Below are 26,947 nucleotides of genomic sequence, written 5' to 3' on the forward strand. Positions count from 1 at the left end.
ATAGCTCCCTGGCCAAAGAAGCTTACCATCTAAACTTAAACACTGAGATGAAAGAGACAAATGGGGAGAGGAGAGGAGAAGAAGGGACAGATGTGAGAAGGTGCATTTAGGCTCTGTTTCAGCTGGGAGACAAGGACTAAGGGGTTAAGGCAACATCTTCATTGAACAAGCGTGGGTCTTCACTTATTATCTCCATCTGTCTCACTGGACAGCTCATCCCTTTCTGTCCAGCAGATTTGTGGATTGCCTATATACAGCACCACCAATGCCTTTACCATTCCATCTTGCAGGTCCGTTTCCTGGAACAGCAAAATAAAGTCCTTGAAACCAAATGGGACCTCTTACAACAGCAGGGGACAACTGTTCGACAAAACAGAATTGAACCCATGTTTGAGACTTATATCAACAACCTCAGGAGGCAGCTTGATTCTATTTTGAATGAACGGGGAAGACTGGACTCAGAACTGAGGAACATGCAAGACATGGTGGAAGACTACAAGAACAAGTAAGAACCTGTCTGTTCCAATTCACATAAATAGGAATACTCCGTCTAACCTCCATACAGAGAGATAAGGGTAACATTTACTGCTAGGGGTTTGGCCCAGGCATATGCATATGTTAACCCTGAAGTTGATCCCATTAAGTTCAATGGGTCTAACTCCCAAGTAAGTGTGGATAGGGCTGCAGCCTTAGATATGGTAAGAATCTGAATGCTCTTATAGGCTAGCACCTTCTATTGGTCCCAAAATATCTAACACTGGTGAAAATACACTGGTGAAAATCCCTGTGCACATCCACTGCGTCCTTTGATCTGGAGTAACCTGTTTTGTGGCAAACAAAGTCACTCCTTCTCTTTCTGGGAGTCTTGGCGAACTAAACTTTACCTTCCTTGAAAGGATCCAAATAGAAGTGCCAGGGTGCGCTTACTGTACATCATGAACATATTTATTCAGGTTGACTGAGTATTATGTGGCTCTGTAAGTTATTTTCGCATGCTTCCTTTTCTTTAACGAAACAACTGTTCTTGAATCTGTATAAACTTTTGTCGGCTAAGGCTTGGCAGAATTCATGGGTGAAGCTAAGGCTGCATTCCCAACTCCCATTTACCTAGCCATAAATCCACTGAATTCAGTAGGAATTACTTCTGAGTAAACATGGCTAGAATTGCTGCCTAATACTCTGTTGGCAGTTCCTCTCCATCAAATTGCTCAAAATGACTGACGAGGCAAAAAGGAGATAGATGAAATGGTGGTAAGAATAATTTCTCTATCTATACCAAAAAAATTCCCTTTTTGAAACCCTTTTGCTGGAAGGCAAACTAAATTACCAAAGATCCGTCAGCAGAGCTTTCTAAGGATGAACCTGTGAGATGCAAATCCTTCCTGCCTTTCTCTTGTTGAAGTGAGCTCCACCCTGCCCAGCAAAAGGGTTCACTTGGCCCTAAGTCATGAAGTTTCATAAAAGGGATGCCTCTAACACATAACCACAGTTCCTCTTGCCACACCTAGTTAAGCAATCAGAGATTCCATTAAACTGTACAGTGAATTAGCATTACATCATTGATGCCATGGCACAGAGGTCGTTTCTTACAGCAGGGGCATCTACTGCCTTTCAAAGCCATTTTACAAATTTAATGGGAGCTAGTCGGTATATATGCTCAGCTGGGGTCACCAGCCAATCCCTGGCTCTCAGTGATATGAGACACGTGTTTCCAGACATGTGGCTGTTTTCTTCACATATTGCAATTTTTAAAAGCATTTCTAAAGGGGAAAATTAGATGTATGCCAAAAACATGTAAGGTGCATGAAACAGCCTTTCAGTATTGCTTAAGGAGGGAATATGTGCCTCCTCAGAAAAGCATCTGTAGAACAAATCGCTTTGTATCTCCTAAGTAGTCTAGCCCAGCCAGAACTCGGGAGGGTTGAGACATTCTTGCATTTGCATGGGAAACCTGCTTAATTCACACTTCTAGAACCAACATGCAAACTGAAACACAGCCGTCTGTCAAATTTTGCACTTCTCTGAATTTCACAATGCAGTTTTCTACCAAACTATGCATGTATTAGGGAGAAATGTGCATAATGACAGAAGTATTCCTGAAAATAGCATACAAAGATGCATTATATTCTGGAAAGTTTCTGGCTAAAAGGTGTACGTTAAAACTGAATACAAAAATGTGTTTGTTAAAATGTGCTTTAAAGTGCATACAAATTTTCATGACGATTCTTTTTAATGCAAATTGCTGTGGAAGATATGGAATACTGTATTTAAGATTGGAAAAATGAGGAACCTTTAGAACAGAATTTGACTAATTCACCCCCCCCCCCGTGTAACTGGGTGGAGCAAGTAGCAAGACAGCTTACCTATGCTGCAAAAACATCTATTTCATGCTAGTCTACCAATAATGGCTTCTCCCGTATAGTATTGTGGGTTGAAATTGCTCAGAGAATTGAGTACTGTCATACTTGTCTACTCCTGCACATTGAACTACAGTTCCCGGGTTTCCCTGTGGGAGGATTGCTAAACCAACTTAAATCTATAGCGCATGCTTTCCCTTAAAATGCATGCAGAATTTTCTGTTTTCATATTTGGCTTGACATTTAAATGATGTTGCTAATCCATCCAGCAAGAAGGGTCAATGTGTATCTAGCAGTTAAAGGAGGAGGGTGGATCCTGACAGCCTGAATGTAACACATTCATTGCAGACACACATTTCTTCCACTAGCTCTCTGCAGTAGTGTAGATAAGAGCACAATAAGAAAAGCATGAGAGAGGCCACCGGGAGACAATTGCAGCTGGCCATTAAAAGCATGATCCTGGTAATCTATCAACATGCTCTGCAAGTCCTCCAAGGAGAAGCCCATGCACTGTGCAGATGGTGCTTCTGCAAGGGTTAACAACCTGGTTGTGTTGAGCTTCAAGGAGATAATTTGGCAGCCAATCACTTTGAACCAAATGCCTTGGCGAAGTGTGAACTCTGAATAGAATGGGTTGCTCTTGACCTCCTCATGCGTTCTTTCTGCTAGCTATGCTAGGTTCTCATCCTGAAAAGTACTGGTGCTACCTTTGCTCTCTGTTGCCCCAACAGATATGAAGATGAAATCAACAAGCGTACCGGTGCAGAGAATGAATTCGTGGTGCTGAAGAAGGTACATTTTATTTTATCATTACAATATCTTAAGTAACATGGTGCAAGGACAGGAAACCTATGGTTCTCCACATGTTGTAGTCAACATCCTTGGCCATTGGCTGGAACTGGAGGGAGTTGGATTCCAACAACATCTGGAGGGCCACAAGTTCACCATCCCTGGTCCTGAACAATGACCAGCTGCTCTGTGCTGAGTCAAAGCATTGGTTCTCTTCTAGCACACAACTGCCAGGCTTGGTTGACAGATCTTTGATATAGCATAGTACCAAAGAGTCTTCAGCTGCAGAGGTTGATAGTGACAGATCTTAGACAGTTTCTACATTTAATAATGCTATTCTGCTGTGGCCTTTAACAACTGCTCAATGCCCATGTTGTCCTTAAGGTTTTTTTTTAAATGGAGGGGCGACATTCAATGTCTGCAATATTGGATTCTTCATGAGATTAAACAAAACCTGCCTGATTTCCTGCATTGTTTCAAAAGATGGTCCTTCTAAATAGCTCTAATTCTCCCCACACCCCAAAATTTACTGACGTTTCTCATGTTTTTTGCAGGATGTTGATGGTGCCTATATGAACAAGATTGAGCTCGGTAGCAAAGCAGATTCTCTGAATGATGAAATTCTGTTCCTGAAAAACCTGTTTGAAATGGTAAGCGTCCTCCCTTAGGCACCTGAAAATTTCACTTTAGAATTGAAATGAACATCCTAGCCAGTCCAAGCCATTGCAGCACCTTGTCCAATACTTGCTACTCCAACTGGCATTATCTCTGCCAGGTGCCTTTCCAAGCCCTGCCAGTTGGAGATACCAGGAACTGAACTGGGGACCTTCTGCATGCAAGACATGTGCTATCCTCCCTCCAGAAAACATAGAAGCACTGAGCCCAGTAGGTGCTGGGAACTTAAAGCAGAATCCTGGCTTCTCTAATTTGTATGCATCCTCAAGTAGGCAGGAACTATATTGGAAAGCTGGAATTACAGAAAAGTTCTCTGGAAACATACACGTTTTCAAACTGTGTGTGTGTGTGTGTGTGTGTGTGTGTGTGTGTGTGTAGAGGCATGTTTTATTATAGTTCAGGCAAACGAAGGTATATATATATATACCTTTATATATATATATTTATATATATATATAGTGGGACGCGGGTGGCGCTGTGGGTAAAACCTCAGCGCCTAGGACTTGCCGATCGCATGGTCGGCGGTTCGAATCCCCGCGGCGGGGTGCACTCCCGTCGTTCGGTCCCAGCGCCTGCCAACCTAGCAGTTCGAAAGCACCCCCGGGTGCAAGTAGATAAATAGGGACCGCTTACCAGCGGGAAGGTAAACGGCGTTCCGTGTGCTGTGCTGGCTCGCCAGATGCAGCTTGTCATGCTGGCCACGTGACCCGGAAGTGTCTGCGGACAGCGCTGGCCCCCGGCCTCTAGAGTGAGATGAGCGCACAACCCTAGAGTCTGGCAAGACTGGCCCGTACGGGCAGGGGTACCTTTACCTTTATATATATATATATATAGAACATTTTAGAGGGAGAATAAATTCCGATTAGGACCTTCATCTTGAAAATACATGTCCCTTTCAACAACAGCAACAAAACCATTCTAAGTTAACTTTACCTCTTTACACAACATAAAGAGGGCCATCTAAAAAGCAAAATGCTAATGGAAAAGCAAAAGGAGGGTATGGGAGGAACTCCTGAGACATGCAAATCACATGGGTTTGTTGAAGCATGTATAAATGCATCACTCATTTAGATACTCCACTGTGGAAAATTTCATGTTGCATTTTCCGCTGGGAACGTTACATTTCTCAAGGAGGTTTTGGGGATTATTATTTTTTTGTCCCCACCTACCTTTGCTGATGCATTTGAATAGGTTTTAAAGCGAGCAGAGACTTACTGGCATCAATTATCACATCTTGTGCAACGTATGAATACTTTCCTCCAGCTATTACTGGAAGAAGACAGGGAGCTGTATTTGAATAACGCTTCTCCCTTGGGGAAAGTGTCTAGTCTGGGCTTGATGCTTGCAAGCCTTGGAAAATCCACCTCCGCTCTTGGCTCAGGATCCAAGTCATATTAATCACTTTGATTAGGAAACATTTTTTATTTTTTTTGTAACTGAAGCTTATTCAATGCAATTTGAGTTTAGCTCCCAGCAGTTGGGAAGAAAGATGATAATGAGTATGGTGGTTATAATAAACTAATAAGTGAAGCCACACATTAGAATTCAGCAGTGGTGATACAAAACCACAAGTTTTTTCTATCCCCATTTAACCTCCACTGTCAGAAGTTGCCTGCCTCTGGAGAGCATTCTTTTTATTCTTCTTTATTAAGTTTTCATACTGCCCTTCATCTCAGGATCACAGTTTACAATATAAAGGTAAAGGGACCCCTGACCATTAGGTCCAGTTGTGACCGACTCTGGGGTTGCAGCACTCATCTCGCTTTACTGGCCGAGGGAGCCGGCATACAGCTTCCGGGTCATGTGGCCAGCATGACTAAGCCACTTCTGGCGAACCAGAGCAGCGCACAGAAACGCCGTTTACCTTCTCGCTGGAGCGGTACCTATTTATCTACTTGCACTTTGACATGCTTTCGAACTGCTAGGTTGGCAGGAGCAGGGACTGAGCAACAGGAGCTCACCCCCTTGCGGGATTCGAACCACCGACCTTCTGATCGGCAAGTCCTAGGCTCTGTGGCTTAACCCACAGCACCAAACACAAAAATACACAGCACGGTAACAAACAAAAGCAATGCCCCTGCCCCCAGTATTATTATTTATTACTAGTTTCTGGGAATTATGGGTGGTAAGTGTGATGTTGTACTCGGGGGCTTTTTGCAGGCTTCCTACGGGCATCCGGTTGGCCACTGTGAAAACAGGGTGTTGGACTAGGTGGGCCTTTAAATTGGGCCTGATCCAGCAGGGCTCTTCTTATGTTCTTAGCCTTTAGGAAGAACAAACAAAAATAGGACTTTGGCTTATCTTGCCTGTTCTCTGTGTGTCAATGTATAGCTGAGTTGAGGATCAGACTACAATTTTCAAAACATATATGTAAGGTTTATGTCTCGAAAGGGGAAGATTTGTTAACTGCGGAGTTATTTCATTCATGCTGTAGTTCAGAGTTTCAAAATTCAAGCAAAGTGGGGGTAGTGATGCAGTTTGGTAATTTTAGACTTTCTGGACTGAATGGTGTTATTGGGAGTGAGTCTTCTAGATAGTGATGTGTAAGATAGTCTTGTGTTTGGGATCCTCCTGCACATTCTGATGAGTGGGACCCCAGATATCTGTTCCTTCGCTGACTATGCCATTGGAAAAAATAATCCTCCAGAGTTTTCAGTTTTTCATGTGCACTTTGGTCATCATCAAATCAACAGCTTCCTTTTTGGAGGCCAAAACCGAAGAATCCTGACTGTTTTCATAATACTGTGTTAGTAGAACTGGCACATTGTCCTGTTCAGTTTGCACCCGTATCTGAAAGAATGTGAAAATGTTTTGGCCCTGATGCAGTTTGAATCATAGACAATTTGTTATGTTTAAGCATTGGTGGTACCGGCTGGGGATGCCAATCAAAAAGCAGTTAGTTCATTGGGCTTTGATGAGCATCACAATGTAACAGGGGTTGAAGATGCATATATATCTCTGCACTGGCTATTCACATAAAAAATGGGTTCCACGTGGGGATCTCCTTGCTCAGTCAGTACAATTACCTAGATAACAACCATGTTAAGTAAGCAACTCCCTAAATACATTTATATTGGCTTTTTTCAGTGGATTCCAGAATGCAACAAAATCCATCATAGGGAACATTGGAGGGTGAAAAGTAGAAGCCAAATCAGAATATAAATGAACATGTTTCAAAAAAAAAAAAAATTCAGGCTTGGAGAATTTACAGAAGGTTGTTATTTTCTACATTCAAAACTGCCATGTTCCATTGCTTCATACAATCAGACACATTTTTTTTTTAATCTTTGCAGGAACTAGCTAATATGCAGCAGCAGGTATCAGATACCTCTGTTGTGCTGTCAATGGACAACAACAGAAGCCTGGACCTGAACAGCATCATTGCTGAAGTCAAGGCGCAGTACGAAGACATTGCCAACAGGAGCAGAACTGAGGCTGAAAGCTGGTATCAAAGCAAGGTGAGTGGCAGCTCAAGGCCTAGGAGTTACCTCTAAGCTAAGAAAGTTTTTGATAAGGGAACATTCCAAAATGGCATCATCCACCTGCAACCTAAAGCAGTACAGGGATAGTCATTGTTGCTGTTGCTGGACTCTCACCAGCCTCAGTGGCATGGTCAATGATCAGGGATGGTGGGAGTTGGAGACCACAACATCTAGAGGACACCACACTGGTGACCCCTGGTCTGCTACCTCAGCCAGATTTTACCTCCTAACTCATTGATGTGTGTAGACCAGGCAAGCTGGAAATACTCAGAGATACTCTTGGGTTCAACTTAAAGTCAAATTTGAAGCAAATATGAAGGGTCTTCCTCAGGGGATACATAAGTCAGACTCTCTAAGGAACATCAAAAGATTTGCAACATGTGTAGTGTATAAGGATTGTATTCACAACACTTAAAAGAAGTGTGAAAAGTTAAGAGAGTGAAACGGCTGAGATTGGGGTGGAAATGTGCCCCCTTTGCTGTCCTGCTGCTCAGCAAGCCATGCTAGAAATAAATAGCTGGAATTATAAACTGCTGCAACACAGATACGGAAAGCAAACAGGAACTTGAATTGATCTTGACTTTCTAGGCAGAGCAAAGTAAAAGGTGTGGCAATGAGATTCCATTCCTAAAGTATTAATGGAAAGAGGACCTGAATGAAGAGTGGCTTAGCAAATAAAACTTAGCAAATCCTCGCAGCAAATCTTGGCAGCTTTCTTCCTCTGTGGTTGAGTTAGCCCTACTATTAAGTTGGCAGCTGCCTCAGGCAGCAGATTCTTAGTGTCGTTGAAGTGGAGCAAGTAACTTCTTTTATTATAACTTAAAAAAAAACAACAACTGGAAGAGGAGAAGAACCATTTCGATTTTCCACTTCAGGATCCAAAATATCTTTGGCCAGCCCTGCTCCTGGATGGCAAACAGATCTCCTGTTTGTAGAAAGCAGGCTGAGGTTCACCCACCAGCCCTATCATAGATGCAGCTTCACCCAGAAATAATGCTTGACAGATACATCTGGCCTGGTGATCCTGCAGGCCTCCAGCAATAGCTGAGCCCTCACTTCTCAGATTTGCTTTTCAAAACCGTGTCATTCGATGCAAGACAGAGATGTATGGAACACCCTGAGATTGCTAGCTAATTCCCTGTCTCAGTTGTGGCTGCCTCAAAGTGTTAGCAAAAGACATAGGGAAAGGGAAAGGGAAAGGGACCCTTGACCGTTAGGTCCAGTCATGGACGACTCTGGGGTTGCAGCGCTCATCTTGCTTTACTGGCCAAGGGAGCCAGCATTTGTCTGCAGACAGCTTCTGGGTTATGTGGCCAGCATGACTAAGCCACTTCTGGCGAACCAGAGCAGCACACAGAAATGCCATTTACCTTCCCGCTGGAACGGTACCTATTTATGCACTTGCACTGTGTGCTTTCAAACTGCTAGGTGGGCAGGAGCTGGGACCGAACAACGGAAGCTCACCCTGTCGCAGGGATTCGAACTGCTGACCTTCTGATCGGCAAGCCTTAGGCTCTGTGGTTTAGACCATAGCGCCACCCACATCCCAGCAAAAGACATATGCAATGACAATTGATCACACAGAAACCTTACAACACTTATTTATCTATCATCTGAAAGTCAGTGTCCCAGCCTCCCTCAATCTGGTTCTCCTTTGGGGCTACATTTAGTTCTCACTCCCACCTGATTTCCCAGCTCTGTTGTAGGGGTGACAACCATATATAATGGATGAGATTCTAATCCTTCCTCCTTTTCCTCTGAATATTAGTATGAAGAGCTACAGGTCTCTGCCGGACGCCACGGTGATGACCTTCGCAACACCAAGACAGAAATTTCTGAGCTTAACCGGGTGATCCAGAGGCTGCGAAGTGAAATTGATGCCGTGAAGAAACAGGTACAATCCTTTTATGTTTGGCATGCAGGGCAGACCAGTGGCAGCTTCTGTTTCATAGAATAGTAATTGTGTAGCTGCTAACTCACTTTGGGCAAACCAAGTCTCCCTCAACAAGGTCATACCAGGGCAAGCACAAGACAGGGCACTAGCCAAGGTGAGCCCAATGTGGGAGTGCAGGCACTCTCCCAGGCCACCTCTTCCAGAATGCCTTGCTCTGAGAAAGAAGCTCCTTCCCTTCCTCAGAGTGCAGTTGAGAGGGGAAGGATGGGGAGGTATGCTTCCGCTGCACTAGCAGTGGCAAAACAAGAAAGGCAAGCAAAGTGGGTACAGAAGCAGTAGGAGATGCATGGAAATAGGATCTGGGAGTACTAATTTGTCCAGCTCTTTCTCCTCCTCCTCTGAAACTGGCTTTAGAAATGGTGTTGGTTGCTATTGTTGATGCTGTTTGTAACAAAGGTTTAATCATCACTATCAGTCCGTTTCACGGTGCTGATAAATATCACGGGTAATAATACAGCTCTCATTGCACAAGTGCTACAGGGTGTCTATGCAAGAGAGTTGAACAAACCATAAATTAGTTGTTTTACAGTATCTCCCAGGCATTGCAAAGGTGAGGAGGAATCTCCTCCTCCACATTTCCCTAGGTACCACACAGGTAGACAGTGTACTGAAAGAGTCCACACCCTACAAAGTTCACAATAGGAGTGTGTTGGTATCTTTCCCTTATTGCCAAGCCAAGCAAAGCAAACCTAATTATTATTTATATTGATCATTTGCCTTTTAAACCACTCTTAGGGAATGGGCACCGCAAAGCAAAAAACAAAAACAAAAAAACCCATATGTAAATATATATAAATATATATAAATGCGCAGAAGACATGGGGTATAGACACTGGAAAATGCTTACAATCTGAGCATTGCTTTTGGAATTACTGCAGGTATGCACATGGAGGCATACCTGTGGGGAGCAGGGAATTAATACAGTGTACAGTGGAGGCCCTGCTGAAGCATAATATTTTTTACATGCAAAAAGTTGCACTCAGCCTCACTGCTTGGGGACAGATCTGCCCTCATCAAATGTAGGTTATTTCCAGCACTGCAGAAAATGGACAAAATGAACAACCCACACACATGCTCGGGGGTGCATGATAATGCGCCCCTAGCATGTATCTACAATGAGTCAATCTAGTTATTATTATGGTTTTATATCTACACCTTCTTACCAGTATCTTGGTAGGAGATGAATTGTGCATGCAGTGTCCATACCTCTTGGGTCATGTGAGCATAGCCATTTCAGGGCTTGCATCAGAATTCATTGTCCATTGGACTTTCCTGGGATTACTCATGAATCATTAAGCGATGGAAGGAGCATTTCCCCTAAAACGTCCATTGTAACAGTTTTCATGCAGAAGTCCCATCCTTCCACAGCAACCATTCCGGAAGTGCTCTCCAGGAGCTGCAGTCAAACTTTATTTGAAAAGCACTCCATGGATTCCATTAATGCCATTGGCAGATTTGGTGAAAGAAAACATCCAGATCTTTGAGAGCACTGCTTTAATCCTCAGACAATGTTGGCTATTGGCTGGAATATCTGGAGCCGCTGTTTCTGCTTTGTCCTGATTGATGCATGAGAAACAAAAACTTTAGACGCTAACTGGGTGAAACTTTTTTTTTTTCCTGGTGTAGGGAAGGGGGAAGATTGGACCATAGTGATAGCGCTCCCCCCACACAAAAAAAAATGTCCTGAAGTCACAATTATTCTTTATTTGTGATGGTCCCAAAAACTGTCCAGATATTGCAGTTGCTTCTTATTAGTATCATTAATAAATAAATCTCCTTGTGTGCAGTGTGCCAATCTACAAGCTGCCATTGCTGAGGCTGAGGACCGTGGAGAGCTTGCCCTCAAGGATGCCAGGCATAAACTGAATGAGTTGGAGGAAGCCTTGCAAAGAACGAAGCAGGACCTGGCTAGGCAGCTCAAGGACTACCAGGAGCTGATGAACGTCAAACTGGCCCTGGACATTGAAATCGCCACCTACAGGAAGCTGCTAGAAGGAGAGGAAATCAGGTAGGCTGGCAGCAGCAACCATACTCTAGCAAAAATGCCCTTGATGGTTTACTAAACCAATCGGTCATCTCCCCTTTGAATAGATTCCGTCAAAATTCGTTTTAAATTTTCCCCAAAGAGAACATTCCAAACTCACCTCAAATCCAGGCAAAAATCACACCTTGAAGCTAAAAGACGGTATTGATGGATGTGCCTGAGGTGCCAGTAAGGTTCCTGGCAATCCAACCACAATATCATGTTCTTGTGCAGTTGTGTTTAGATGCCAAGGTATGGGGCTACCCTCAGTATTTGTTGAAATGTGATGTGAAAAGAATACTTCTACAGTACAGCAAGGAAGTATAACAGCCTATGGTCCTTTGAAAGTTTTTGGACTGTAGTTCTCATCACCCCTGATCATTCATCATACTAACTGGGGAGGGTGGGAATTGGAGTTCAGTAACATCTGAAGAGCCACAGATTCCCTTTGCCTTTTCCAGAGGGACCATCTGGTCCTATCATTACATATGCAATAACCACTGTTTGGTTTAACTGTAGCTCTTTGGGAAGGTCTTTTGAGAATGTTGGTGGGTGACTTTCTCTTACTGTGATTATTGTGGGGGTTGCACTCCTGTTGCCTATTTTATTGTTACTTTTATAGTTAAAAAAAACACACACATACAAAACTGATAATTGCTTGCTTTAAATTACCTATCTTTAGCTGCTTAGAATAGAGGAAAAGCAAATAAATGAATAATCAATCAAACAAACAAACATACAGAATCATGCATATATGCATTCTTAAAGCAATTAGCAATATGACCAAAAAAGGAGATTGAGCTGACTTTTCTTTGCAGGTTGTTTTTTTTTTTAAAAAAAAAATGCTGTGTGAATATGCAACTTTTACTTGGCTAAGGAACAGATGACAACTCAAGAGTTCTACCTTCACAATAGCTCCTTGATTAGATTAAAATGTGGGACCTAGTTTACTACAAGCTGAGGCATCCACTGAATTAATTATACCAATTATGTCCTCCTTTCATCTTCCCAGGTTGTCAGAAGGCCCTGGAAATGTGAGCTACTGTAAGTACCATCTCTGTTTCTGGATTTGCTTCTTGTTTTTGTTTACTTACTTACTTCGCCAAACCTTTATTAGGCATTAAAAATATAGGCCATCATAAAACATCCATATATAAAAATTTTAAAATATATACAAATAAACAGCCATGTAAGAAAAAGGTAAAGGACCCCTGACAGTTAAGTCCAGTCATGGACGACTCTGGGGTTGCGGCGCTCATCTGGCTTTACTGGCCGAAGGAGCCGGCGTTTGTCCGCAGACAGTTTTTCCGGGTCATGTGGCCAGCATGACTAAGCCGCTTCTGGCGAAACCAGAGCAGCGCACGGAAACGCCGTTTACCTTCCCTCCAGAGCGGAACCTATTTATCTACTTGCACTTTAAAAATATGCAATAACGAGGATTTTCACTGGAGTTTCTTCCCACAAAATAGTGCCATTCACCACTCTATGAGATACTATTGATAAAAACTCAGCCACCCTTGCAGTTTCTTCTGAGTTAATATCAGACATATAGAATCTGATATTTTCCTTGTGCCGTGATGTTAGACACCCAAAATAGCACATGTTTGCGTAGCTGGTTGTACAATGGACAGTAGAAAAAACTGTGTTCTATTGTGTCTGGCACGTTCAAAGAACATCTGCAGTGTCTGTCGTTTCTGGGGATGTTTAAATATCTGCCCTTGACAAAAGCTGAGGGGAAAACAGTTCAGTTGGGCTAACATAAAGGCCCTGAATTGGACTGGAATTCTTAATTTTGAAATATAAGTGACCCTGTTATCTGTTGTATTTAAACCATAGAACTTGGGGGAGCAAATTTTATTTACAGCTGACTTGATGTTTTGTTTTTCAATGTCCCTTAATCTGATTTGAATATTGCGATAAATACATTGCTCACTTGAATTACACAAGAGTTCCAAGTCAATACCAATAGATCTGATTTTGCTGTGTAAGAGTTGGAACCATCTGGATTTCTAAGAGTTCTTAAATAAGTCAGAAAGCAGACTCAAAGGTTGGCAACAGCAATGCAGCCTGTATTTTATAGTGCTAGCCCACAACCAATATTCCATCATGTATATCCTTAGTCCTACACCCATCTTCTCATACTTGATTGAATTTGGGAGCCCCAGGATGATGATGATGATAATTAATTTATTATTTATACCCCACCTATCTGGCTGGGTTTCCCCAGCCACTCTTGGCGGCTTCCAACAAAATATTAAAAATACATTAAAACTTCAGTCATTAAAAACTTCCCTAAACAGGATGCGTCTCAAGAAACTTGAGTGTATCGTATCTAAATCACTATTATATGCTTGTATCCATATTGGGATCCCAAATGGTAGCCGGGACGACACTTTAGCTTGAAAAATTTGAATAGCAGCTAGTATAAATTGGTTACCTTTCTGAAAATAAAAGCGAGCTGCTGGTTTTTGTTTGCTTAAGGCAGTGTTTCTCAAACTGGGGTCCCCAGCTGTTCTTGGACCCATCATCCCTGGCCACTGGTCCTGCTAGCTAGGGATGATGGGGACCCAAGTTTGAGAAACATTGGTTCAAAGAGATTCTGTTGAAATCATGGCTCTTTCCAAGAGACACAAGGAACTTAACTTTCCGTTGTTAATATTTTCCAGCTGTGGTCAGCAGCACCACCACCTCTGGCTACGCTGGCGGAAGTGGCCTTGCGTTAGGAGGAGGACACGGTGGCGGCATGGGAGGAGGTTTCGGACTCGGAGGAGGCGGCGGCGGCTATGCGGTTGGAGGTGGAAGTGGATTCGGCGGCAGCAGCGGCTTCGGCGGCGGCAGTGGTTTCGGCGGCGGCAGTGGCTACGGCGGCGGAGTCAGTATGGGAGGTGGTAGCAGTTACAGTTCTGGTGGGGGCCGTGTCTCCTCAAGTGGAGGAGGAGGAAGCTCCAGTGTGAAAATTGTATCAAAAACCACTTCGAGCAAGAAAAGTGTCTATTAAAAAGGGTTAACTGGCCACTACCACCACCACTTCTGAAATGGCAATGAGCGTTGCCACCTGCAAATCAAAGCTCTTCAGCCCACTGTGTAAATAGCTCAGCAAAGCTCTTCCCCTCTGATACTGTCACCTTTTCCATTTGAGTTTGCCTGCCATATGGATCCAGACCTTTGCACCCTGATCCAGCACTGCTGACTCGGATCGCAGGTTTTTGCACCGGGATCAGCTGCAGCCAGTGCGCAGTGAGCTCCTGTGCTGACAAATCGTGAGCCATCCATAGAGCTCTTTAAACAAAGGTCTCAAAATTATCTACTAAGCTACAGGGTCTCACTGTTCAGTGATTGCATGATTGCTCCTAGGTGTGTGTGAAAAAGGGAATCCCATTTTAGAAAAGTTTGTGTAGTAGATGGCTAACCTTAAATACACCCTTAGGTCCTTTGGACGGCAATCGGATTTAAGTTTGCACTTAAAGTTAAGTTCTTGGTTGAATTAACAGCTTTCAGTGCTATGCTTAATAGACAGCTAACATCAAAGCTTATGGGAACTTCCAGGTAGACAGGCAGCACGAATCAGCCTGCACACACACTTTCTGAAATCTCTCTCCTGTTCAAGCATGTTCTTTGTAATTTCAAATGGAGACAGTGTAAAGCTGTAGACCTTGCCATCAGATCTTGCCAAAAGGAAATAGTTTTGAGACACCAGTGATAAGATCTTGCTCTCACCCTTCTGTTGTAACATGCACGGAGCTTATTTTTTAACAGCAAAATCGCATTTGATTCCTTCTTTGAAGTGAAAGCAAAATTGGAAAAGGTGATTGCTTATTCTGCTGCTGCTGTTTTATGAACTGTAACACTGAATTCTAACGCTTGATTCTAACGGCTATGGACCCATGCAAGGCTGTGTGACGAATAAAGAGCAACTGTCATTTTTAAGTCTGCTGTTCTCGTTGTCTTCTTTTCCTCCAAAAAACCCCCCACAGGTTTTATGTACATTGCCAGTCTGCTAAAACTGTTTCCACAATTCACACTGGTCTTTCTCTGGAATTCAGACATCCTTTTTCAGTCTTTTTGAGTCATGCCACTAGTCCCCAGGCTGGATGAGGGCTGGAGCATATGAAGTTGCCTTGTTCTTAATTAGACCATTGGAGCGTCCAGCGTAGTATTGCGTGTGTAGGCCCCCAAGCCACCCCCTCAAAATAATTCACACATCACACGTAATTTTAGTTTTAGGTTTTTGGGCACTATTTTGGCCACAACTTTATTAAAATACAAAATCTGTGAATGGTTGTTTAGACATTGGTTATGACTAGTCCCTCACCGCTCACCCAACCAGCTCCCCAAGGCTTGCCGGCCCTGGTCCCATTTCAGGGATTGGACGAAATCGTGGCAAGCCCCAGGATTCCTTTAACAGAATTCCCTTCAGCACCATTGGAGGGGCAGGCACAGCCTATCCTGACCCCTCCACCACCAATTTTTATAACCAATGCCTAACCGCAGCCTTACAAGTTGTGATGAATTGCTAAGTAGTAGGCAAAAACCAAATGGCACCAGCCAATCAGCCAAATGGCACAATTCCTACTAAGCCCCTGCACCAAGGCAGACGACCCCATGACAGGCAAAGCAAGGTCAACCGGAACACAGGGCGGGCAGGCGGGTGATCCAATGCACTGTGCTAAAGAGAAAGCAAAAACAGAGTGCCCCCAAATTTAAAGTCTTTGGTCCCACCCACCCAATTTGTAACATGCAATTTGCCCCAGCAACCCAGTCAGCCAATCAATGCACCAGGCAAATAGCCATTAACCTGCCTGGCAACACAGGGCTGGCCCAGCGGCCCACACCGCAACCCGTGCTCTCATTTAATGGAGAACACGTTTTGTCGGCTCTGGCTGGCAGCAGCTCTCTGGAGTCTTGAGAAGCAGGTGGCTTCTAGTTGGAAATGCCAGTGAGTGAACCTAAGGCCTTCTGCATGAAAAGCATGTGCTCCGTCCTCCCTGCATAATTGTGGGTTTAATCTGAGATGCTCAGTCATGGAGCCACGGGTATGATTTAAGGGTAGCAAAGGGAGAATCTCACCTCTTGCCTTCATGTCTCAGGACCACACCATACATTTAAAGTGCATTCAGTGCATATTTAAGGCACACAGCTTTCCCCCCAAAATAATGGGAACTGTAGTTTATTAAGGGTGCTGGGAGTTGTAACTGTGTGGAGGCTAAACTACACTCTCCAAGACTACTTGGGGAAAGCCATGCTCTTTAAAAAAAAGTGACTTCAGACCACAGGTACAGTGGTACCTCGGGTTACATAGGCTTCAGGTTACACACGCTTCAGGTTACAGACTCCGCTAACCCAGAAATAGTACCTCAGGTTAAGAACTTTGCTTCAGGATGAGAACAGAAATTGCACGCCCGCAGCGCGGTGGCAGCAGGAGGCCCCATTAGCTAAAGTGGCGCTTGCGTGGACAGGCGGAGTCCCCCAGATCCTGGGCGGCTCCCCCCCCCCATCATGTGGAATAACGACAACGTGCTATGGGATTAAATTGGCCACAACTTTATTATATTTCAAATGTGGGTAGACCTTGGCTCAGGCATTGGGCGTTATCCCTCCCCAGTCCCCAGCCGGGGACCTAGGGAACATCAGGTGTGGGGGGGGGATGGGCCGGCTCTGGAGAACATATGTTCAAGCAGAGATGGCCGTGCCACCCCCCCCCTCGTTATGCCGCCGCCGCAGGGGAGAGCAATGACGACCTTTCGGCGTACGGTCAAAGCCTCCCTTCAGAAACCCCTTTAACGGGGAACCCTAGTATCGCCGCCGCAAAGAGGAAGATGGACTAAAGGATTCCGCCCAAGGCCTGATACCGCCAAAGTTGTGACGTTTTGCTACGGGAAAGGCGAAACCTGCCAATGCAGGGGAATTCCTTTCCGGCCCTTTAACAGCGACCTTAACGTAGCAGCACCCGCATACCTGTGAAGAAAAGTTAACCTGCAAAATAAGACTTAACTGAGGGTGGGTAGGGTGGGAGAAGCTCTGGAGCCAAGTGAGGATTCCAAGGTAAGATCCTCCCTCTATTGTGTGGGCTGGTAGTCCCTCCCCTACCTGGCCTGGTCTCCTTGGCAACGCTTCCCCCAGGTGGGATTGGACAACTGACTGAGGTAGGCGGAGACCTCCAGGTATCCCACTTGGGGGAAGGCGAAGCCAAGCCTGTGTTGATGGAGCCGCTCCAGATCTAGGGGCTGCATGCGTCCACGCAAAGGGCGCCCCCCGTTTATGCGGGGAGTGGTCATTCTGGTTAAGAACAGACCTCCAGAACAAATTAAGTTCTTAACCCGAGGTACCACTGCAATTATTTTCTGAAAGCACCAATACACATTGCCATATGCATCACTGTAGAGCATAATGGAACTTACATATGAGGTGTTCATAGCAAAATGCAAACACTCTTTGATTTGGTTTTTAGAAGAGTAACTGCACCATGTTGATGACCTTGCTTTAGTTATTCTGAGGTACAAAATTGTAGTCACATCACCTCTCCTGGAAATCTTTGTTTCCTTCTCCCATTTGGTTACCTCCTCCCACTTTGCCAACACACAGAGAGGGATCTGATAAAATAATAATAATAATAATAATAATAATAATAATAATAATAATTTATTATTTATACCCCGCCCATCTGGCTGGGCTTCCCCAGCCACCCTGGGTGGCTTCCAACAAAGTATTAAAATACAGTTGTCTGTTAAACATTAAAAGCTTCCCTAAACAGGGCTGCCTTCAGATGTCTTCTAAAAGTCTGGTAGTTGTTCTTCTCTTTGACATCTGGTGGGAGGGTGTTCCACAGGGAAGGCGCCACTACCGAGAAGGCCCCCTGCCTGGTTCCCTGTAACTTGGCTTCTCACAGTGAGGGAACCACCATAAGGCCCTCAGCACTGGACCTCAGTTTCCGGGCAGAACGATGGGGGTGGAGTCAGGAGTCAGCTTCACCTGCTGAGCAGCAGACTGGAGGAGCAGAAGGAGAAGTGACTCCATTCTGCTGCTGATCAGCCTTCTTTCTCCTGACGAGAACCAGCTGGCTCCAGCTTTCTTATGCAGGGGTTCAAGGCTCAGTCAGTTACTGGAACAACATTTATCGTTCCTGGCCAGACCTTGCTGCTTCTTGCTTTCCATTACCTTGGACTCTGCTTTCTTGACCCCTGGACTGTCTGACTGGACTGAACCTTGAATTTGGACTCTGCCCCCAGGCAAGTACCCCCCTGAGACTTGGCTGGCCTCACCCGTCACTCAACTCTGCCATGGCTGAGCAGCACAGGGCTAGAACAGCTGCTGCACATTGGTTCTATGGTATATAGGTGACAGCATTTGCAGGGCAGGTGGGACATATTCCCAAAATAGTCCCAAGACAGTGGGAAAGTTGAACTTTATCTCTTTTAAATACAGTATTTAGGTAGCATTACACCCCTGTAATGTTGTCTTCTATAAACAGAAATTTTCTCATTGTTCGATGGTTAAAAAGGAGAGTGGCACGGGTGCTGGTTAGTGGCACAGTTTTGGGAGAGGGTATCTTTTTTTTAACAAAATGTACCTAAATCACAAAGCTTGTTACTTTTCCCAGCACTTTTGGGAACATGGAATAGTGCACACAGAATGCTGAAGGTTCTATTGTTTAAGCTTCCTGTATTTCTGTTACTTCTCCATTGTCCATATGATGCTTAGAATATGAGGGGAGAATTTGAATAAGGAAAATCTGGACCTGTCAGAGACCAGGCTGAGGAGTGCTGCTCTGATGACGAATGGTAGGAGCCTCCCTCTCCCTCTCCCTCTCCCTCTCCCTCTCCCTCTCCCTCTCCCTCTCCCTCTCCCTCTCCCTCTCCTCCTGCTCCAGACCAAGATCCTGAAGCTTCCCAGGAGCAGTGGAGCAGTATAGATTTGGAGCAGTGGTTTGCAGAGGGACATAGTTCGGAAGACAAAAGCTGGGTAGAGTGGAGTGGGAAACAGCTAGGAGAAGAAGAACCGAGAGAGTGTTAACAAACTCCTTTTCTCTGGAAAGTGTCCAGCTGCTCAGTCCAAGGTCAAGGAGATTAGATAAGGTGGCTGCACAGAAGGCCCAGTGGTTGCGAGATCAGGTTGCAAGACAAGGAAGTGATGAGGGTGATTCGGGAGGAAGTGGGTGGAAACCTTAATTGGGAGCACCTTTACTCTGAGGATGGACTCTTTGTTCTGCCGCAGTGATGATTAAAATCTCTTTAAATGGTAAGAGACTCTTTTTGCTATGTTCTGCTTATCCATGGCCAAAGGGAGGGGACAAACCGCTTCCCCAAAGCCTGACAGGACCACGCTTGCTGGGGGTGATGGGAGTTGTAGTTCATCAACAACTGGATGGCCAAAGGTTCCTCACACCTAGTATAACCACATATAACTCCTTGCATAGAGCCCTAATAATTTGTGATATTGTAAGATAATATCAGTGGCCAACCAGATGCCTGTGAGAAACCAACAAGCAGAACCTCAGTGCAACAACCCTCCCCTGTTGGAATATGCAGCAGTAGTCTTTATTCAATAACCACTACTGAGAAGAAAAAGGAAATAATGGATTAATGTTTATAGGGGCCTTCCTGAGTTCTCAGTTTATATCATTTCCCCTTCCTTGCATGCTTCTGTCGTAGCATGTTATGGCTGACCACCTGAAATAAAGGAACTAGTCAGAACCTTAATAATAATAATAATAAATTTTATTTATACCCCGCCCTCTCCAGCCAAGGCCGGGCTCAGGGCGGCTAACAACCAATAATAAAAACAAGTTGAAAAAATACAACTTAAAAACAAGATAACCTTACAGCTTTCTTTCTTGGAACAAGTCAAAGAACTCACTCTGAAAGAGGTTTTGGGTCCAGGAACCCCCATAATAACCTTGATAACTTGTAGCTGCCTGAAAGGAGTGACGTATCTTTCAGCAGAGGGACCTGGAGCTTCAGTTGCAGGCACTGAAATGTTATTGAAATCTCTTGAGACACAGAATGGCATCCCATTTGCATTTCACAGCCTTAAGGGAACCAGACAGTTTAATCTGACATGGAAAGGTTAATGAGAGCATTAGGGCCACTCCTTCACGAGTTCAAAGGAAGAGTTGACTTGGTGGTGGTGGAAGTAATGTGATAATGAAACAAGATTTAAAAATTACAAGTGCCACAAAGGGCAGCTGTCAGTGCAGACAGTTCAGACTGACAGCAGAGCTGCCTGTGGTTGTTTTCTGAGCAGCCCAGGGAGACATCTGTGATTCGACATAGACCAGTATACAATATGCATTCAGGGGAAATGTATTTACCTGGCAGAGCAGAAAGAACTCCTGAAGTGCCCGATGGTTCAAAGCTAGTCTCGCCTTCCATTCAAAGCACTGTGTGTGTGTGTGTGTGTGTGTGTGTGTGTGTGTGTGTGACTGACTGACTGACTGACTGACTGACAGGCCCCCAGGCTAACAAGATCTTCTTCACCGCCCAGGTCCTGGGAAAGCAATAGGAAATGTGTCAGAGAGGGGCATATTTGCAGAGGAGCAGCAGAACATGAGAAACGTTGTGGGAACATAAAAGACATTAGCTTGGTTTATTGTGACATACTGAGCTTGGTTATCGGTGATGGGCTATTTCATGAGAGGAAAGTTATATGGCCCTTGTTGTTGTTGTTTAGTCGTTTAGTCATGTCCGACTCTTCGTGACCCCATGGACCAGAGCACGCCAGGCACTCCTGTCTTCCGCTGCCTCCCGCAGTTTGGTCAAACTCATGCTGGTAGCTTCGAGAACACTGTCCAAACATCTCGTCCTCTGTCATCCCCTTCTCCTTGTGCCCTCCATCTTTCCCAACATCAGGGTCTTTTCCAGGGAGTCTTCTCTTCTCATGAGGTGGCCAAAGTATTGGAGCCTCAGCTTCAGGATCTGTCTTTCCAGTGAGCATTCAGGGCTGATTTCCTTAAGAATGGATACGTTTGGTCTTCTTGCAGTCCATGGGACTCTCAAGAGTCTCCTCCAGCACCATAATTCAAAAGCATCCATTCTTCGGCGATCAGCCTTCTTTATGGTCCAGCTCTCACTTCCATACATCACTACTGGGAAAACTATACGGACCTTTGCAGGGATTCAAATTCCAAGTACCAGGTGGTACCTGGAGTTAGCAAGCATGCTGAGAGGGTTAGAAGCCCAATAGCCTTTCTCTAAGAGACAAGTTTTCTGGAGTAAGAGAATCATGGTAGTTGGTGCCCATTGGAACTGAAAGCAAAGCAAGCAAGGAGGCCAACAGTAGGTGGCACAAGAGTCAATGACAGGAAGCAGGTGTGCCAACTCCAACCTTTATTGGAAGGGGGCCAGGCCCTCTCACTGTTGTGGTGAAGCATGTGGTGCAGTTTCAGTGGCTGGCTCCTCCAGAGCTCTTGGCCTCCTCCAGACGACACGACATTGCACACATGATGCTTATGATGACACATGTGTGTCGTGTCGCACTGGGGCCCATCAATCTTGGGGGCAAGCTGGCACCACTGACAGGGTAGGTTAGGCTGAGAGGTGGCAGCTACTGTCCCCATAAGTCTCGTGGCTGATTGGGGGCTTTGAACCCAAGTTTCTCCAACACTCTGACCTCTGCAGAACTGCTAAGTGCAGCCTTACCTGCATGATTTCATTATGATTCAAAAGTTACTCAGGTAGGCTCTTCAGAAGTCCCAGCAGCCATCAGAAACTTCCAAATCCTAGGAAGTTCATGAGGGAATTGTGGCAGGGCAGGTTGGGATGAGAGAGACTTCCATGAGTATGCGAGTGTAAAATTCTGAGTCCATCAACTGCAAAAAAAGTTGTTTTCTGCTGCTCCAGAGAAGCGGACACGGAGCAATGGATCCAAACTACAAGAAAGAAGATTCCACCTAAACATTAGGAAGAACTTCCTGACAGTAAGAGCTGTTCGACAGTGGAATTTGCTGCCAAGGAGTGTGGTGGAGTCTCCTTCTTTGGAGGTCTTTAAGCAGAGGCTTGACAACCATATGTCAGGAGTGCTCTGATGGTGTTTCCTGCTTGGCGGGGGGTTGGACTCGATGGCCCTTGTGGTCTCTTCCAACTCTATGATTCTATGATTCTATGAAATACTAGCCTAAACCACTAGGCGAAGCATTAGTCACAAATACCATGCACAATGGCAGAATGTAAGGGAGTTGAATTATGTTCTCTTTTCAGTATTAAATGCAAAACTGCTGAGGAGCTGTGAGGGTACCAGCAGGTGTTGATCAATGCTTATAGTGCCTAGTGAATCTGACCACCCAACACACACACACACACACACACACACACACACACACACACACAGCTGTGTTTATATAGCAAAAGGGCATAGTGTTAAGAACTCAATTGTCTGTAAAAGGAAATTGAGGGTGGGAGCTCTGCTCTCATCATCAGTCACTCCCAAACTTGTAAGTACATCTCCTTATGCATAGTTTTGCCTTGTGTCACTACATTTTCCTTTCTGATGAATAAGACCTGCTCCATGCCCGTCCTCCGTGAAGTGCTGAATGAAGAGTCTGCTTTCTTTCTTCAAAAACAAATTCTTCACTATGGTTTCTTCATTATCACATTTATAGCTTGCAGAAATATATATATATATATATATATATATATATATATATATATATTCAATATTTCATGCTTATGATAAGAATGTCTGACCTGCACATAATATAAAAGAAGTCCATTTTTAAGAGTTCCTGGGTTGTGCTTTTTTAATCCTATAATATTTTTAAAAATCAGTTTCTGCATTTTCTCAAATTTTACTCCCTTATTATTGAGCCAAGTGATACTTTTGAGTAATAAGGCCAGACAATTTTGGTGTGAACAGGAGATTTTTGCAATAGTGCATTGACAAATGGCCCCTGTGGCAAAAGTGTACACTGTCAGATGTTCCAATCCAGTGCCAGTCAGTCAGTCTCTGTCAGGGTATCCCACTACATCCCAGAGCTTGGAAAGTACATTTTAAAGGGAAACTAATTTACGTTCAACATGTCCTCAAAGGAACTTATTTTGCATTGCATCTTTCCCTTTACAAAATGAATGAGCTCAGTTCACAGCAGGGCCAGCCCTGCAGTGAGGCAGAATGAGGCAGCTGCCTCAAGTGGCAGAGCTATGAGTACCATGTGGACTTCTCTGTACCCCTTACGTTAGCCTGCTGCCCTCAAGTGCAGTGGAAGACATTGTCCTTTCACCAGAAGTGGAGTAAGATTCAGCTACCAATCCAGTTGGCTTTTGTGTGTTCCTTGGGCGAGGGCACCATCTTGGCCTTTGCCTCAGGCAGCAAAATGTCTTGAGCCAACCCTACTTCACAATTCAAGTTCATCCGAACGATCCTCAACAATACCCCTAACCAAATTCAGAATGTTACAAGCTGCTGTGCTGAAGTATGAAATACACTTAAGAAACACACTTAAGAAATTATTGAAGCACACACAGAGTGGAATGTAGATTCTTTTCTTCAACAATTACAAAGGAGATTGTTGGGGGCTTGCAGAGGTGTGTTTTCACCTGGGGGGCTTTTAAGTATCTGGGAGGCTGTATGTTCTCTTTTCTTCCAGGTAGCTTCAAAAGCTCATGCCTTGCCAGAGGCATGAGCCAAAGGGCAAAAGCTCCAGGAGTCTTGTTCTGGGGTTCATGTCTCTGCACACACAGAGAGAAAAAGAGGCCATTGCACTCCCACAAAGGGACTGTGAAAAGGAATTATCTTATCCACATGGCGAAAAGATGTCACAGACAATACGGATCTTCTATGAAACCTGTGCCTCACCCCTCCGAATGCAACATAGAAATGATCGTCTTTTTTTCTCTTTGAGGTGCAGAAGAACTCTCAAGACAAACAACTTGGGGGTGATCTTTTTGCCTATAAGTGTTCTGGTGCTGTGCTAAGTGAGGAAGCCCCTTAGCAGAGAGATCATGCCCTGACACAGGGCTGGTACACCCATCTTGGTTATATTGAGTCACTATGAGTTTGTTTTGAATTGCATTAACTGGTTGTTGAATTTCCTCCGATGCAGTTGTGCTTTCGGTATGATTACAATTACCGTGATGCTTGCTAATTTTGCTAACGTCTGCTAATTTTTAACATAATCAGAGCTTTCTTTCAGCCAGAACTCTGTTCCAGCATCTCTTTTTCTAGAAAATGGCACTGAACGTAATTGCTCTTATTCTGAGCTTCTTTGAGCTCAGCACTGTTGTCAGAATAATGGGGGGAATCCCCAACACACATACATTTAAGAGAATGGACTTGACGATGAACTAGAAATTGTTCCTACTGCATAACAAACTTACTTTTTCGCTCTATAAGACGCACCAGACCACAAGAGGCACCTAGTTTTTGGAGAAGGAAAACAAGAAAAAAAATATTCTGAATCTCAGAAGCCAGAACAGCAAGAGGGATCGCTGCGCAGTGAAAGCAGCAATCCTTCTTGCTGTTCCGGCTTCTGGCATAGCTGTGCAGCCTGCATTCACTCCATAAGACGCACACACAGTTCCCCTTACTTTTTAGGAGGGGAAAGGTGAGTCTTATAGAGCAAAAAATACAGTGATTCATGTTCAGTTCACCCAGCAATTATGGGACTTGCTTTCAGGTGTGGTTCAGACTTTTGAACTAATGCAGTAAACTTGATTAAACCAAAAAAGTTCATTTCACACACTGGGTAAAGGGAAAAAAGGGGTTCCTGATGAGCTCACAATTAAGAGACAGCAGCAGAGGGAAGGTTAACAAGTAGATGGATATGAGCAGAATCACAGGTACCTAGGCTTTGTTTCAGCTGGGAATGGGGAAGGCTAAAGGGTTAGGCCAAAGTCTTCAGGCAACAGCAGACAAAGGAATATAAGAAATCACCCTCAACATTACGCCATCCCATTCTTGCAACCTGCAGACACTCAGATATTTGAACAATGGGGATTGCAGTGTGGTATGCGTCTGAGAGACGGCTTGTATAAACAGATTTTGGCATGAATCACCTCTTCCCTGAATAGGGTGGGAAGATGTAGAGCAGTAGATGCAAGCTAAAAGAAGACCCACCCTCTAAATATATCCTGAATTATCTGTTCTTTAGGTATTTCAGTTTCCAGATTGCCTAGAATCCAGATGTAAAAGTAGAAACCTTTTAAGGACTAAGGATAAAAGGAAGTCAAGCAACCGAGGTTATATGTACGGTGTGTATTTCCTGCACCTAGAGACAAAGAGTCTAAGGACTAGAACTAAACTTACTTGGCTGTAAATTTCAATGGATTGAGAATATGCCGATTAAGAAAAAAAGAATGCTCCCTACTGTTATTCAGGGAACAGTTATAAAAAGTATGCAAAAAACATTAAGTAAGAGGTATCATCTCAAGGCCAAACTCAGTGCAACTTTAATTGCTCTTGCGAGGGCTGAGGGAGAAGGAGTCTGCATTCTATGGCTTGGCATTCATGTAATGCCATGCCATAGTTTCGTGTTACGCCTGGATCAGGACCATAAATTCACCTCGGTGCCCTCCAGACTCCATTTTGTGGGAGTGATTAGATCACAAACCAGAAAATTTAGGTTTACACAGTTAAGAGTGGATTAAAGTGCCCTGGCACAACAACCATTCCAATTAAAAAAAAATGATAACCAGACTTTTTGCAGTAAAGAAATGAGCCCAAAGAAGCCCAGGTATACACATTCACAATTTTCAGTAGTATAATGCACTTTGGTATGCTATTTTCACTAATATATGCATTTTAAAGATGCTTTTCTTTGATATATGCATCATGTCACACACTGTTCCTTACTTAGTCTGACCAGGATAGAGAGTAAGAGAAAATAAGTGGCTTTTGCTTTCAGAATGTGCCGTGCATCACTGGAGCTGTAATAGGTAGTTCCAATCTTATTCACTAGACCTTTACGGTATTCGGTTGTATGATGTGCGCATGTGTATCTTGTCCTATCAGAGTTCAGTGGAAGAACACATGCCTTGCATGAAAACAGGTTCAACCCCTGCAGGGCCGTCTTAAGCATATCCAGTGCCGTGGTGCAAATATCTCTCCGGCGCTGCCCCCTCTCCATTTCCCAGAGTTGTCAACCTTTTTTAGAGGGGGGGGGGGCTTCAGTCTGGCTCATTTACATTGTGTGGTCCGATGCGCACTCGGCGCTGTACATAAGTAAGAAGCGCCCGGATCACAGCCCAGATGGCCTCCTGCAAAGCCTCCCTACTAAGTGCCTGGCGCCCCTTACCTGCCCCCATCTGGGGAAGTCCGCACAACAAGAGGGCCAGCAAGCAGATCAGGTGGCTCGCCTGCTGTCCCATCCTCACTCGGCACCGGGATTGCACAGGGCACTTCCCTGCTCCACTCTCAGACTCCGTAGGGAGGTGCGCAGGCAGCGCCGTGGCCAGAGGGGGGTGGGAGAGACACGCCCGCCCCGCCCCACAACCGCCCCCGATTGCACCTGCCAGGCACCCAGGCAGCCCCGGCTGGAGGGGACGCAAAGTAGCTTCCCTGAGCCGGACGCAGTTCACTTCAATGGGCAGCTGAGAGGAGAGGAGCGGGTTGCCCCAGAGCGGGGAAGGGAGCGCGCCCTGACTCTCCTTCCCAGACACTCAGCCTGTGGCGCCCTCCAAAATCTGCACCCTGGCACCCTGCGCCACTAACGTCCATGGGTAAGATGCCCCTGAATCCC

The 26,947-nt window shown here is 44.7% G+C and overlaps 1 protein-coding gene and 1 long non-coding RNA gene across 2 annotated transcripts in view; both read left to right on the forward strand.

Moving 5' to 3' along the window:
• Positions 1-15,207, forward strand: part of LOC308470919 (keratin, type II cytoskeletal cochleal-like) — a 16,985-nt gene extending 1,778 nt beyond the window's left edge. The window contains exons 2-9 of the mRNA XM_080994618.1: positions 291-505; positions 3,089-3,149; positions 3,701-3,796; positions 7,115-7,279; positions 9,072-9,197; positions 11,045-11,265; positions 12,293-12,324; positions 13,947-15,207. Of these exons, the coding sequence (XP_080850744.1) occupies positions 291-505; positions 3,089-3,149; positions 3,701-3,796; positions 7,115-7,279; positions 9,072-9,197; positions 11,045-11,265; positions 12,293-12,324; positions 13,947-14,278 (1,248 nt within the window). The 3' untranslated portion in view covers positions 14,279-15,207. The remainder of the gene's footprint in view (positions 1-290; positions 506-3,088; positions 3,150-3,700; positions 3,797-7,114; positions 7,280-9,071; positions 9,198-11,044; positions 11,266-12,292; positions 12,325-13,946) is intronic.
• Positions 1-26,947, forward strand: part of LOC308471281 — a 107,951-nt gene that overhangs the window by 42,142 nt on the left and 38,862 nt on the right. The window lies entirely within an intron of this gene.

Source organism: Podarcis pityusensis, assembly GCF_964106645.2.
Source record: "Podarcis pityusensis genome assembly, chromosome: 2".
NCBI lineage: Eukaryota > Metazoa > Chordata > Lepidosauria > Squamata > Lacertidae > Podarcis > Podarcis pityusensis.